At 37.8% G+C, this 14,735-nt stretch overlaps 2 protein-coding genes and 1 long non-coding RNA gene across 4 annotated transcripts in view; 1 reads left to right on the top strand and 2 right to left on the bottom strand.

The window, feature by feature from the left end:
• The window catches only part of LOC147549116 (uncharacterized), a 96,727-nt gene extending 82,202 nt beyond the window's left edge, over positions 1–14,525 (top strand). The window contains exon 2 of the mRNA XM_086671266.1: positions 9,670–14,525. Coding sequence (XP_086527392.1) covers positions 10,715–13,942 — 3,228 coding nt within the window. The 5' untranslated portion in view covers positions 9,670–10,714 and the 3' untranslated portion in view covers positions 13,943–14,525. The remainder of the gene's footprint in view (positions 1–9,669) is intronic.
• On the bottom strand, positions 569–2,788 carry LOC147549118 (uncharacterized). 2 transcript variants are annotated; one of them, XM_086672476.1, is made up of 3 exons: positions 2,481–2,788; positions 1,400–1,863; positions 569–1,289 (listed from the first exon to the last, which is right to left on the bottom strand). In XM_086672476.1, exons 1-3 carry the CDS (start codon positions 2,667–2,669, stop codon positions 845–847), a joined length of 1,098 nt encoding a protein of 365 aa, XP_086528602.1. In that variant the 5' UTR covers positions 2,670–2,788; the 3' UTR covers positions 569–844. The 2 variants fall into 2 exon arrangements, with proteins under 2 accessions (XP_086528602.1, XP_086528603.1); XM_086672477.1 differs by having other exon boundaries at positions 1,400–1,812.
• On the bottom strand, positions 3,633–4,542 carry LOC147549117 (uncharacterized). Its single transcript, XR_015238301.1, has 2 exons — positions 4,033–4,542; positions 3,633–3,993 (listed from the first exon to the last, which is right to left on the bottom strand). It is a non-coding gene; the product is annotated as an uncharacterized LOC147549117 (long non-coding RNA).
• Positions 14,526–14,735: the final 210 nt, after the last annotated feature.

Here is a 14,735-nt window from a genome sequence, read left to right as displayed (position 1 = left end):
TGTCTAGTGGTAGAAAAATAATTTGTTTTATTATTTTTTTTTTATGAGAGAATTTGTTTTATTATGAAATGGCACAAGTATGAAGAAATTTTGTAATTGAACAGAAAATTTCATCTTAGGTCGCACGCACTAATACCTTCTGGATAAAAAATTCATATGAAATTTTTTTTAAGTCAACCGCCCAACCATGTCTAGAACAACATCCTGGCTCCGCGTCGAGTTGGAAATGTAGACGACTACACTACACTAAACCATTATAAGTTTATAACAGTACGAATTTGATTCAAGAGATGAATATTTTGTTACAAACTATAACAGTATTAATTTGATTCAATAGATGAATCTTTTATGACAAGCGATGTTGGCTTCTTGTAAATGTACACAACTACATTACCCTAAACCATTATAACATTATGAATTTGATTCAAAAGATGAATCTTTTATGACAGACATATATAGGCTTCTTGACTCTAACCCCTTCCCATGACTATAAAGAAAAATGAAGGTTCTTTTAGTTTGGACTCTGTTGTAGATTTCATCTAAGAAAGCTAATATTTACATAATCCTGAGTATATAAGCTCAAAACTGATTTATTATAATCAACTTCTAGATCTTTTAACACATTTCTAGATTCTGATTTTAGTAGTAACAATACGATTCAAGGACATAGTTAAAGAACAAGGGGTACAACATGAGGAGAAAAGCTAAAAATGTATATCATACTAATGCCTATAAAATTATACCTTGTAAAAAAATATGATACATTTATGCAAGATTTGATGCTGGAAATGATAGAAAGAAGATGAGAGGACGGATAGTCCAACTAAACAAACACTTGGGTGAATCAAGAGGAACTGTTAAGAAGGGTAAGAATATCGACACGTTGTTCATCGGTTAAATTAGTAGGAAAAACAATATGGAATTTGATGCGGAGGTCTCCTCTCCTTGTATGATCTTTGGTTGATGGCATTCCTTGGCCTTGAATGATTTTTTGGTAACCGGGGTATATTATATCATTGAAAGATAAATTCATCTTATCCCCACCCAAGAGAGGTATTGAAAGCGTGCAACCAGTAAGAGCCTTAACTAAGCTTATCTCAATTGCTAAAATCAAATCATCTCCTTCCCTCTTAAACAATGGGTGTCGTTTTTCATCAATCAATAGTATAACATCCGCTGGTACAGTCCCCGGTCTCTCATTTCCTATTCCATCAAATGTAATTTTCGTACCTTTCTTCCATCCCGGCTTTACCTTTATTTTTAGCAACTCCTCTTCTTCAACTATCATCCTTCAAGAAATCATAACAACATTTTGGTTTCTCAGACCATATTCATCTAAAGCAAAGCACTATAAAAAGATGAATAGAAAAATGGGTAGAAATTAATTCAATGTACTGACCCGTTTTCGTTTAGGACATCTCTTGTGACCTTAATGTTCTTTACACACCCATGGCATAGTTCTTCGAGCGTGCATTCGAGTGTTTTCTCAACGGGTGGAAGTTTTGCTTTGATAGTTGAACAAGAAAACATTATAGGGGTGGTGCTCCGCCGACTGACACTCTTTGATAAGGTGTCGGGGCGAGTACTGCTCGGTGTAGGGGTGGTGCTCCTCCTGCTCAAACTTTTCAAGAGAGAGCCGCGACCACTACTTGGTGTTGGGGTGTGGCTTCTTCGGCTCGAACTCTTCGATAGAGAAGTAGGAGTAGTTGAAGGCCTACTCCGACTTTTCGAGAAATAAGCATCTTTAGGAGTTGTCGGATCATCCCCTAATCTTGATCCAGCTCCTCCAACACTGTTCTCTATCGTAAAATCCTGATAAACACCATTTATATTCCCATCCATCTGTTTCTTGTCTTTAAGAGCCTAAATTTAATGAAAAATATGATACTCTATTCATAACTTTACAAGATCAAGAATTAATATGTAGATATATTATGATTCAATTAGTTATTTTGGTGATAAGGTGCATCTCTCTCTGCAGAGAGACCAGAATAGGAATCTTACTGTTTCAAAAGAAAAGAAAAAAAATTACTGCTAGCGGGATCCAATCTAAATTCCTACCTCTGTAAGCAGCCTCAGATGTTGGGTTGACCTATCTCAATATTTACCAAAATTAACACAACAATAAAAATTAAAAATTTATCAGAATCAGGAGTGCTTTTCGGGCCCGACTTTTGGAGCTGACCACAGCCCGATGTGACGTGGCCGGCTCCCATTGATTACCCCATTTCACTCTCCACATGGGTTGATCAGTTGGAGCCGGTCGCGTCACCATTCGGGCCGCTGATGGCTCCAAAAGTCAGACCAACTAGCATTTTTGTGTCGCAATTCAACCAGTTCAATTACGTTATTACATATATAACACGACTGCATTCATGAATGTATAAACGAAGAAAGGCAAAGATGATAGATACATGTGAATATAATAAGCAAAAACCGTCAAAATATGCATCCATGTGTGAGTAGATATATATAGGTACCTCATAAGCTTCGTTTAAGGTTTTATACTTGGGTTCAACTTCGATCTTAGGGGAGTTTGGTTTTTTATCAGGATTCCAACGCATAACCAGAGATTTGTAAGCTTTGCATACATTGGAGGCATTTTTAGCTAGGCCAAGGATATTATGGAAGTCTGGCGTGGTCGAAGTTTGATGATGATGATCTGCCATGGACGCCTAGACAGACTAAAGAGATCATTCAAAATGGAAGAAGAGGAAGAAAAGAACCATGCATCTCTATATCCATAGAAATGGAAGGTTTACCCAAGAAAACGCCTTCTTTTTAGGCCAAATTAGTTATGTCATTCTATCTATACATATGTAGAAATTTCTAACTTTTACACAAGTCCCTAAGTTCTTACTTAATTTAGAGTGGAGTTAATTATTTTCCACCCTCTAGTTTGTGACCAACTTCCTTTTTAGCCCTCTATTTCTCGTAAATTCAAAAATAACCCATGTTTTATAAAACCGTTAGTTGGCTCTAACATCTGATTGTAACTTTTCCTAAATTACTCTTCCCATATAAATAAATTGCTTCTTCTTCATATTTCCTCTTTCTTCTTCTTTTTATTTTAGTTCATACTTTTTCATAATGAAATAATCAGAGCTAAACTTTTCAGTTCATACTTTTACAATTTCATCTCAAACTGGATTTTTATCTTTCATCATCTCTCCCAATTTCAGTCATTCTTCAAACTCACCACATTCAACTTCAAATTGTTCACCCAAAACTATTTTCACTTGCATACACCTCCATTATTGAAATTGAGAGCTTCATTCTTTGTTTATGGATGAATTGAAGTCCAAATTTGATGTTCAACTATCAAATCTGCATTAGAAGCAACAAAATAACCTTTCCAAGCAACCCTAGATCATGGAAACTTTAATGGTTTCTTTTCATGTTCACAAATTGCACCATAAACACAATTAACACTAATTAATTTCATCAAACTATAAGGAGAAAACCCAAATATCACACCAGGAAGATGAATCGACCCAAGTCAAACCCTCTTTCTTTTCAACTTATTTAAAGAGAATATCTTCTTGGGTATAATAGAAATTAGGGAATTTTAATTTAGGCGTTTCTTCATGAAATTGGGGATCGTGACGTTCAAACTGATTATCCTCAAATGATTTGAGTGGACTAAGATATGCTTTTTATTTTATTGTAAAAATTATTCTCATATAGTTTATACACTTGATGGGGGTAAATAAACAAAATACAAACATCAATGTTGTAAGAAAAAAAATAAGAATTCAAGTTCTTAAAATAATACTCTTCACACAAGACCAACAATCATGAATTGTAATCTAATTTATTAAGCAGATACGTGGAGTAGTTATAGCTACCTAATATCAAGGGATTAATCAAGATTAGCTATAACAGCATCAGCAACTTCTTGTGTAGTGTTATGTCCACCGAGATATTTCGTTCGATGTTTTCCTTCTAAGATTACTTGCTTTACAGAAGTCTCTTACTGAAACTTAAACAAACCTTGGGGGATTCCTCCTTTTTTTTGAAACTTAAACAAACATTGGGGGAATCCACCTTTAATTCAATCGTGGGATCCATGAAACAGATCTCACTGTAAGAGCTGGACTGAAATCACATGTGTTGACAATCCAATCACTGAGATCATAGTTCCTGATAAGAACATCACTGAAGAAATCCCACCCTTCATTAGTAACCTCACGAAGCTCACGAGAATCGATCTCTCATGGAACTACATCCGTGGAAAATTCCATTTCTCTATCTATAGCTGATCCTTCTTGGCTTACCTGGATCTCTCTCGTAATTATTTTACCGGTACGATACCGTCAGATATTTACCAGATTTCCAATCTTCCTTACCTAAGTCACCCATATCACCAATTTTTAGAGAGAGAGAGAGAGATGGTGGGCAATTCTGCTTCAGTGATATCATTTCTTCACTAAAATCACCCAAATCACCAATTTCTTCATCAAAATCTAGTCATAGGTACAGATCTTAAAACGAACAATGGGTTGAATAAGCCCAACCATTGCTTTCTAATGCTCCTAATAAACCAAAACATGATGGAGGAAAAAGAAGAAAAATAAATCTCATGGGAGAAAGGAAAGAAAAGATAAATGAGAATTCATTTTGAAAATGAGGGTAATAATGGAACAATAAAGTCAAAAGTTAAAGTTAAGTGACGGTTTTAGAAAAAATGGATCAGATTTCAATTTATGAAAACAAAGGGTCAAAATGGAAGCTGGTCAGAAATTAGGGGGCCAAAAAGTAAATAACTCTTTTAGACTGTTGGGACTAACTTTTTCAAACTTCACAATTATACCTGAATGGAATTGGTTGCACGTAAATCGTCGAAAAGAATCCAAACCTCGTGCTCGGAAGTTGCATAAAAATGTTGTAGAACGAAAAATGGGGAAAAAAATAAAAAGTTAGAGAATAAGAAAGTAAAATTTATTTCTTTTAAAATTCTAGAGAACTTTTTTTTACAATGACAGATCTTTTACATTAGGTTAAAACTATCCACATTAGATATCTGAAGAGTTATAACACAAAGGAGAGCAGATAAAAGGAACATGGGGGAGTCCCCGTATTAGATTCGAATATGAAAAGGTTTAGTAGATATACAGAATGCTGTGGTAATCTAGTAATAGGTCGTCGTTTTGGGAAACAAGAAAATTTACAGGGTACAAGATTTAAAGGGAAATTGTGGACTTTCTGCCACACAACTCTTCTTCCTCATCTATTCCCATCTCCGACCACATTTAGCCACCATTTCTCCCGCTCCGTCGCTCTCTCTTTTCTCGCACACACACTCTGTATGTCCTCTCTCTGCTTAATCTCTTTCTCCCTTTAAAATTTTGACTTCCGGTCTCTTTCTCAATCCACATTGTTCTAGCGAAGGGTTCACTTCGCGGGAACTTCCTTCGTTTTAGACAAAAGAAAGGATTTCAAGCAAAAATCTATGGAGAGTTTCACCTAAAACCCAAACATCATGGAGAAGGGTTTTTTGTGAACCCCTCCTCGAAGTTTTACGATCACAGAACCCTCGATCGAGGGTTTTAGAGTTTCAGGTGAAATCCTCCATAAGGTGAGAGAGATTGTGGGTGATGATTGAAATGTGTGTCAACTCGTGTCCAAGTCATTATGTAGGTGAATCCGTAAGGGCTCTACCACCTTAGTCCAAACTGGGAGGTCGACACGAGTTTTCTAGTTGCCTAAAGCCCTTCTCTTAAAAAGATCTCAATTTCAAAATTCTACTGAAATCCAGTACGTAATAGTAATATATGAATAATAACCTTTCAATGAAACAAATATTTCAATGAGTCCTATGTTCGTATTTGTAACGGAAAAGAAGATACACATGAGATAAAAAAATTTCCAACCGAACTCTTCTTAAATATTCTATTTCGATTTCTGGCTCCAAAAACCAACCAATTTTTTCCTGGCTAAGGCTTTGCTCTGGATCTCGACTACATCAAGTAGAAAGACAACAATATAGAATTAATTTGATCCCAGCTATCTATCAAGTTAAACTGGGAAGGAGTTCTCATCTGTACTACTCAAGTAAGTTCTACTTAACCTAAAGAAAGGGAGATCGAATCGATTAATCAGCTGTCTCAAGTAGAGGGGCTACACAAGTGGAGCTCTAGACCTTTGGGGGAACCAAATCAAATTAGTCAGAGGGAAAAACAAAATATAAGGTAACTTGCTATTTCTTCTATTTCATCCTTAGTTTTGGCATGAGATTAGGGCAACCTAATGTTAGATGTACATAGACGTCTTCGATTCCTCTTAGAACATTTTGGCTAGTTTCAGACTAAATTTTGACTTACTTAGATAGATAGATCTGAAAGAAGTTTCAGATGGAAAAGATGAGCAAGTGACAAGGAATGCCGCGTGGAGAAACGGAAAAGGAAGTCAAAATTTCCTTTCATTCATGAGTAAACAAATCTATTACAGAAGAATTACAGCTCGATATAATAGACTTAACGATCCCATCAGGATCTATTACTGAAGAAATTACATAGCAAAGGAGAAGAAAAAAGTTGAGAGGAAATTAGAGACAAATTCCTCTTATCAACTAGATAAAAAGGAAAAGGAACGGAGCGAACCACTGCTAAGAGGAAAACAATAACCTGGAGAGGTGAAAATGAAGAGGCCCAAAAATCCACCTCAAACCAACAAGTTCCTTGAATCGATCACTAACCGGATTTTATGAGAAGAACAAGAGGGGAGTGGATCTTCATTACCTCCTTAATCACGTTCCTCCCGGTGGAAAGACCTAAATTGGCATCCCATGTTAGCATAGTTTCGTTGAACAACGCCCCAAATTTACCATGGCTTCGTTGAATAGAAAAGAGAGCAAGCATCTCCGAAATTAAATTCAAATAAAGGTCTCATCATCTTAAACTTGAAAAAAAAAAGAAAATCTGCGGAAATAATATCAAGTAAAGAATACAGCTAGGGAGGTCGGTGGAAGCCACCTCGACACATAATTGTATGTGTAAAAAAAGTGATCATATCAGACGACACACCCGTGATCAGTGACTATCTTCCTAATGGCCATGCCACGTGGCTATCATGGAGCCTGTTTCTTGCCACTGCATCATCTCAGTCGGTTCTTTACCACTGTTATCCAAGTTTATATAAGCATAAAAGGTTTGCCTTAAAGTGGGTGAGACCTTTTATTACCAATCTACTTCCATAACCTGCAAAAAGAATCGAGTTAAGCATCAGTGTGTCTTTGCAGGTACCCCCGCCCAAGTCATTATCACATAAGACGATGAACATACCGACATCAGCAGAGGGGACTACTTTCGCCGATCCTACTTTGTAGCGCGAGATTGTGTGTACTCCTAAATACCTTACGCTTACTCGTCCTGACTTGGCTTATGTTGTCAACGTAGCTTCCTAGTTTATGTGTCACCTCTCTACCTCTGGTTCCTAGCTCAAGATTCATGGATGATAAACTGCAATATTACATGGGCATCGCCATCCTCTCGTGGAATGTTCTAGAATTGATGAGACATGAAACAGTCTCATTTGAATCTCTTAACTCGGGTTAGTTAGTCCAGTTCAAGCGGTTACTCTGATTATTTGTTTGATTTTCTTTCTCAGATCTCATTTACGGAGTTCGATGCGAAAACATTGTGATAAAGACATACTTGAGGGGCATTTTGGTCATTTTAATGACAAGGGTATTCTGGTCAATATTAGTACTCATGTGAAAGTAGAGTCCAAGACGAGTCGAACGGAGAAAACAGAGGTTAAATCGGAGTCCGGATGAGATAATTATATTGGGTCAAAGATTTGGTCAAAATTCGATCAACTTAGGGCTTTTCACAGACACGTGGCATTAGTTTGACGGATCAGATAACGTACGGGATAATTTCGGGCATAGTAGGGGGGACGCGAGGTTCTGTATAGGACGGGATCAGGTGCATCACGACCCCGGTAATCCTCGCAAAGATCTGACGGACAGGGAGAGAGACCGCGTGGATCAGCCATCTCGGTCAGTGGTCTTATTTCACTTCATTACTCCGCGAAGCACGGAATCGCACCCAACTACAACCCGTAACCACTCTGGTTGTCTTCTTCTTTCTCTCTTATCTTCTCACTCAAATTTAGAAACTATATAGAGAGAGAAAGAATGGAGACAGAGATGGAAAGTGAATCATGTAGAGAAGGAAAGAAGAAGCCGAGAAGGAAAGGGAGAGAGATTTGGGATTTCAATATCCTTCTCTCCTCCTATATAGTATATCTCTCGGCTGGGGAAAAAAGGGGAAGGATTCGGTTGCAGTTTTTAGAGAGAGAAAGGAAGAAGGAAAGAGGGGAGTTTTTATTTTCTCTTCTTATTCTATAAAGACAGAGAGAAAGGATCATCGGATTATCATCACTCGGCTGGGACATCTCTCCAGAACTCAAGTAAAGATAAAAACAGAGTACAGAGAGAGATAGAAGGGTAGAGATTACAGAGAGAGACAGAGAGAAAGAGGAAATTCATCATCTCTCCACGGCTAAGAAAGAAAAAAAGACTTAAAGAGAGAAAGGAAAAAAAAACCAGAGAGCTATAATTCATTGGATCATCTTCTTCATCTTCATTTTCTGAATTTCTTTTAGTGACAGAGAGAAATTAAGAGAGGTTGTAGAGAGATTAGACAGGAAGGAAGAAAAACAGAGAAGGTTCTTAGTGAGAGAGAGAAAAAAAGAAAGAACAGTAGAGAGAGAAATAACCGAGAAGCTTATTTTTCTGATTTTTGTTTCTTTTATTTGTAATCTCAAGTTCTTAGTGAGAAAGAGAGAGAGATTACAGTGGAAGAGAGAGAATTAGAGAGGAAGACAGAGAGATTGTAGAGAGAGAGAGAGATTAACAGTGAGATCAATTCTCGGTTTTTAAATAAATTTCGATTTGTTTCATTGATTCCGGTTAATTAAGTTAAAGAGACAGAAAGTAAAAGCTAGAAAGAGGCTAAGAGAAAAGAAATCAGAAGGTTAGAGAGAGAAAGTAATTGGAGAAGACGAGAAAAAGGCGTGGAAAAGAATTTTCTCACGGGGAAAATACTTCCGGGAAGACGAGAAAATCGTTTTCCCAGAGGGCGTGTTTGGCAGAGCAGTGGAAAATCAGAAGGAAATTACTTTCCTAAGGCTCTGTTTGGCTGGAAAATTTAGTAAGAAATCCAACTTTTCTACTTTTCTTTCCTTTTTCCATATATTTAAGCTTCCATCCTTTATCATGAAGAACTAATTTTCTATCTAGGGTTTAGATGAAGTCGTAATAATCATTTTCTCGACAATTTATTAAAGTTTTTACCATTTTAACGATAAAATCTTCCGGGTTTTTAGACCGTTCATGGACTGAAAACCTGAGTTATATAAAGAACTATCTAATCAGACCAAAATTAATTTGTCGTTAGAATTGTTAGGAAGACGGATTCGAAAAACCCTAGGTTCCCTTTATCTGAATATCAACTTTAGTATTATTTCAATTTTAACTATTGTTTATCTTTTTATTATTTGAAAAAAAATATTATCAATCAAACCATTTTTTGAAAACCTAATAGTTTTAAGATTAGAATAGAAATTCGACTTAGTCTCTGAGGAACGAACCGGTCTTACCGGAATTTTACAACTTGACACCCGTGCACTTGCGGGTGTAGACCTATTTAGGAAACTTTTTAGGCCCATCAAGTTTTTGGCGCCGCTGCCAGGGACTTAGTTTGAATTGAATCTAAATTTATTTCTATTTTTGGTAAGTTTTTATTTTTGGACACTTTGACTTGCTTTTCCATTTTTGGTGTGTAGAACGCTAAGGAGCGAAGGAAAAGGCGCAACAAGGAGAGGAGCTCAAGAAGGAAAATTTACATTTTATTTTTAGTAATTTTTTATTTTTGGTGAGAGAGAGACTTTTAGACTTTCTAGTTTTTATTTTTGGTATTAAAGTTTTGACCCTAAATTGGAGGGCTTTATAAATTGTAACCGAAAAACCAAAAACGAAGCCTCGGGTTGGAACACTCAAGGGGAGAGTGGCCCGGGTCGTCTGCAAGGGTCATCGCCCGTCCTGAACGGGAGGTAATTTCTCTAATCACCCACGAAGCCCCTGTCAGTGGGTAATTGCGTGTTTCGTGTGCCTAATTGTTTTGATCGAATTGCTTAGTGTAAGCATTCTAGTAAGGGCAATAACCCAATTGAAAGATAGGAGACGGATTTCATCACCGTTCTCTTGCCCAAATAGGTAACAACATTCACGATCCCAAACTTCACTTAAAATCTAAAATTTGATTTAGACATCAGCCCCTAAGGTGACGAGCTCATAGGATCTTTGAAACAATTCAGGGACTTGATTTTTATTTGGGCATTCCTAAAGGGAAAGTTCACTCAACTCTTTATAAGGTCGCCTCGAGAAGAGGAAACGTTACCAGGTTGGACGGCTATCACAACGTTTATCGTTGGTCGTCTCCAAGAGTTGTTTGATCGTAGTACTTGGACGGAGTAACCCTCATAAACATTATAGTTCAAGCTTTGTAACGAAGTAGGAGCTGTCTAGATTTTTAAGGGAAATCTGACCAACTTGTCTTTCGTCTAGATTCTGTTTAGGTTGCTTGGTGGAGTCAGACTGATTGTGTTTGCTTTCCTCTAGGGTCTTCGTAGTGCTTCCTCAGTTTTCGTGTTTAAAAAAAAAAAAAAAATATTGTTGAGAATATCCTTGGTCATTGGGCTCTAGTTTATGCCCGATAGATATCGTGATAAGAGAGGTCGTTTCATTAGTAGAGAAACTCATCTAAGTAATCTTCTAGCCAATCTCTCTTTGAGTGACACTATGGGTGAAAATCTAAACCAAGCCAGGGATGGAAATCCACCTATGACACTCAGGGATTACATGAACCCTACTAGAACATCTCAACCATCATGCATACAGTTACCCCACTCCACGGCTCACTTTGAGTTAAAGCCGAGCATTATCCAAATGCTCCCACTCTTTCGTGGAGTTGAGAACGAGAATCCCTACCACCATGTTAGGGATTTTGAAGAAATCTGTGGGACTATAAGATTCCCCAATATGTCTGATGAAATAGTGAGGCTTAGGTTGTTCCCTTTCTCTTTGAGAGAGAAAGCAAAATCTTGGTTGTATGCCTTACAACCTCATTCCATCACCACATGGGAAGAATTAACCAGTTTGTTCCTTCTGAAATTCTTTCCCAAGCACAAAACCACCGCTTTAAGGCAAAGTCTTAATAATTTTGTGCAACAAGAAGGAGAGTCTCTCTACAAATATCTAGAGAGATTTAAAGAACTGGAACTACAGTGTCCACACCATGGTTATGAAAAGAGTAGACTAGTCCAATTTCTCTATGACGGACTAGACTATCCCACTACATCCATGGTAGAGTCATTCTGTGGTGGCGGATTTACTTATAAATCCGTCGATGACTGCATGGCGTTTCTAGAAGATCTAGCTGAGAAATCCCACCAATGGGAAACTTCTAGAGGACCTCCTACTAGGGCAAATCCTACTCCAAATAAAGGCGGCATCTATAGAGTTGATGAGTCCGAACTTAAACTCGCCGCCATGACGAGAAGGATAGAAGCCCTAGAGCTTGGTCAGCCTAAAGCAGTCAGGGAGGATCCCACTCAGGTCATGAGTGTTGGAAATGAATCCATCTCTTATCTGTGCTCCGTCTGTGGAGACCCATCTCATACAGGGAATAAGTGTACCCTATTCTTTGTTTCTGACGAAAAAGAGCAAGCTAATGCTCTTTATCTAAACTCTAGGCAAGATAACCGTCAGAAATATGATCCTTACTCAAACACTTATAATCCGGGTTGGAGAAATCACCCAAATTTTTCTTGGTCCAAGGGTCAAAATCAGGGTCAGGTTAGTAGTTCCATGAACCCTCCTGGGTTTAATGCTCCTAGGAATCCTTTTGCTCAAAATCAGGGTCAATCTAGTACCCAATATCCTTCTCAAAACAGTGAGTCTTTAGAGGAAACCATGAAGCAACTAGCTAAAACCCATAGAGAGTCTATACAACAGACGAACCAGGCTATACAACAGACCAACCAGGCTTTACAACAGACTAACCAGACTGTACAAGAGACCAACCAGGCTGTAACTAGTTTAAGAACCGAAGTAGGTCAACTTAGAGAAGCCCTTAGGCAGAGAGAACAGGGTAGGTTTCCTAGTCAACCAGAACCAAACCCGAGGGGTAAACAGTCGATGGACCAGGCCAATGCAGTAACCACCCTTAGAAGTGGTAGGGTAATTGATAATAAGGTAGGAGTTCCCGAAGATAGTGAACCAAACTCTGAACAACCCACCTTACCAACTAGTATCCCTAGTAAAGAGCCTGAGAAGGCTTCTGAGTCTGAAAACCCACCCATTGTACCTGAGCCATATGTTCCTAGAGCCCCATATCCTCAGCGTTTGGTAGAACTAAAGAAGAAGACTCAGTTTGAGGAGATAATGGAAATGTTCAAACAGGTTAGCATTAACATTCCATTACTAGATGCAATTAAACAAATCCCAGCTTACGCTAAGTTCCTTAAAGACCTATGTACTAGGAAGCGTAATATGAATGTGCATAAGAAAGTCTTCTTGACTAATCAAGTCAGCTCTAGTCTCCAGCAAACCCTTCCAACTAAGTATAAAGACCCAGGAAGCCCTACCTTACCATGCACCATAGGGGAACATAAGATCGAACGAGCATTGTTAGATCTAGGTGCCAGTGTTAACCTACTTCCTTACTCGGTTTACTTACAGTTAGGGTTAGGAGAAATAAAACCCACTTCTATAGTTCTCCAGTTGGCAGACCGGTCTGTTAGGCGACCACGTGGAATAGTGGAAGATGTTTTAATAAAAGTTGGTGAGTTTATCTTTCCTATAGATTTCATCATCTTAGATACTGAACCAGTTCATGATACCCAAAGTCAAATACCTGTCATTTTGGGTCGACCATTTTTAGCTACATCAAATGCTGTCATATACTGTAGAAGTGGTCTTTTAAGATTGTCATTTGGAAATATGACGGTGGAGATGAATATTTTTAATGCGGGACTTCACCCTGATGACATAGATGAGTTCAGTGGGTTGAACTTGGTAGAGTTATTAATTCAAGATGCATTACCAACAACTCAGTCGAGAGATCCTTTAGAAACTCTATTGGCACTTTTATGCTTAGATGAGGAAGGTAGTATTAATGAGATAGATAACATATCAGAGTTTACTTCCTTATTAGTATCTGAGTCGATTAGTTTGCCAGTCTTAGAGTCACCACTTCCATCGTATGAGTCAATTGTTAGTCTTGACGAAACTTTGGAGCCCCTTCTAGAGGAGGGAGAAGTCGAGGTCATGTCAAATTCGATATCAACACCTCGTTTTATCGATAATCTTATTGATAAACACGAAAGTCTTTCCAGAAACGAAGATGATGAGTCATGGGTGCTCAATCTATTAAATGAGAGTGATGACTCGTTCGACTTGGATGAAGATCCAGAATTCTTCAAGGACCCTGATTACATCATGATAAAAGAGATCACAGAAGGTTTATCTGAACCAATTTCTAGGGAATTTGAGTCAGGAAGTCGGGTTATTCCTTTGGAAGTACCCAACATACCTGTTTTGGAAACCGCTAGTCTAAGTATAGACGTCTTTGATAGTCCTCAAGATCCTCTTGCATCGTGTCCATCGGGAGCATGTTGGGAAGTTTGTGCAATCTCTCACTTGGTTTCTCCTCCATACCTAGATCCCTTCTACGAGGACTATACTCTTTCTAGTCCATGGCCAAACTTAACGACTTTATTGTCCTCTAAGTTTGGGGATTCTTACCTGATCATGATAGTCTCACGGGTACTGCAACATATTTGCACAAGTGTGAGACTATCATTCACTAATCACTTCGTGTCTTGGGTAGATCCTCAGATGTTTCGCCTATTGGTTTATGGAGATGTTACTTAAGGATTGTTGAATCATCTGTATCGTCTGGCTGAAGACGTTAAACTTAGCGCTTTCTGGGAGGCAACCCATGCATAAGACTTCTAAATCTGGTAACATCTTTCCTTACATCCTATTATTTTTTCATAGTCTTCAGAACATTGAGGACAATGTTCGGTTTAAGTTTGGGGATAGGGGATTGAATTTTTAGTCCTTATTTCAAAAATACAAAAGGGTTCAAAATTTTTAATTTTTTGATTGAAAATGTGAGTCTAGTTGTTTTTGCTTGTTAATAGTTATAGAGTCTAGTTGGTCGTACTTTGCTTTTGCTGAAAGTTCTTCCATGAATTTCGAGTCTTGGAGTTGTTTGTGCACTAGCCATGTGAGTGTTAGATAGGTGAAGAGTTGACTTTTCTAAGAGAACTTAATCGATCATTAGTGGAGACTTAACCTATGTGAGATTCTGAGCCTTTCCTTTTGTTTTGAGTGATCTCTTCTGTGATAACTCCGAGTAGAATGAAGAGCTACTCAACCTCGCAATATTCATTAGAGCTCAGTTGATCTCTTGAGTTCAAATTTTACAACCACTAGGGATGTCATCAGGAAGTAAACCCTTCCCTTGTAGTTTGAGAAACTTGAAAGCAATGTCAACTATAGGAAAATAGATCTCATCCATCATTTAGAACCCTGAGAATAAGGCATGAAGAAAAGTGGAGAAAATTATACCCAAGGAAATTGTTGAGAAAATAAGATGTGTATTTTGAGTTGTATCGTCAAAAAAAAAAAAAAAAAAAATATACAAAAAGAAAAAAAAAAA

Source organism: Eschscholzia californica, unplaced genomic scaffold, assembly GCF_041429995.1.
Source record: "Eschscholzia californica isolate CP2 unplaced genomic scaffold, dmEscCali1.0.p SCAF_3, whole genome shotgun sequence".
NCBI classification, from domain to species: Eukaryota; Viridiplantae; Streptophyta; class Magnoliopsida; order Ranunculales; family Papaveraceae; genus Eschscholzia; species Eschscholzia californica.
This window is presented reverse-complemented; position numbering and strand designations above follow the sequence as displayed.

What these genes read in the sequence shown, in the direction of transcription:
- LOC147549118 (XM_086672476.1), bottom strand. Translation starts at nt 2,669, where the DNA reads ATGGCAGATCATCATCATCAAACTTCGACCACGCCAGACTTCCATAAT. An exon ending in CCTTAAACGAAGCTTATGAG is followed by an intron (nt 1,864 to 2,480) that starts GTACCTATATAT and finishes CATTAAATTTAG; the next exon opens with GCTCTTAAAGACAAGAAACA. An exon ending in GATGTCCTAAACGAAAACGG is followed by an intron (nt 1,290 to 1,399) that starts GTCAGTACATTG and finishes GATTTCTTGAAG; the next exon opens with GATGATAGTTGAAGAAGAGG.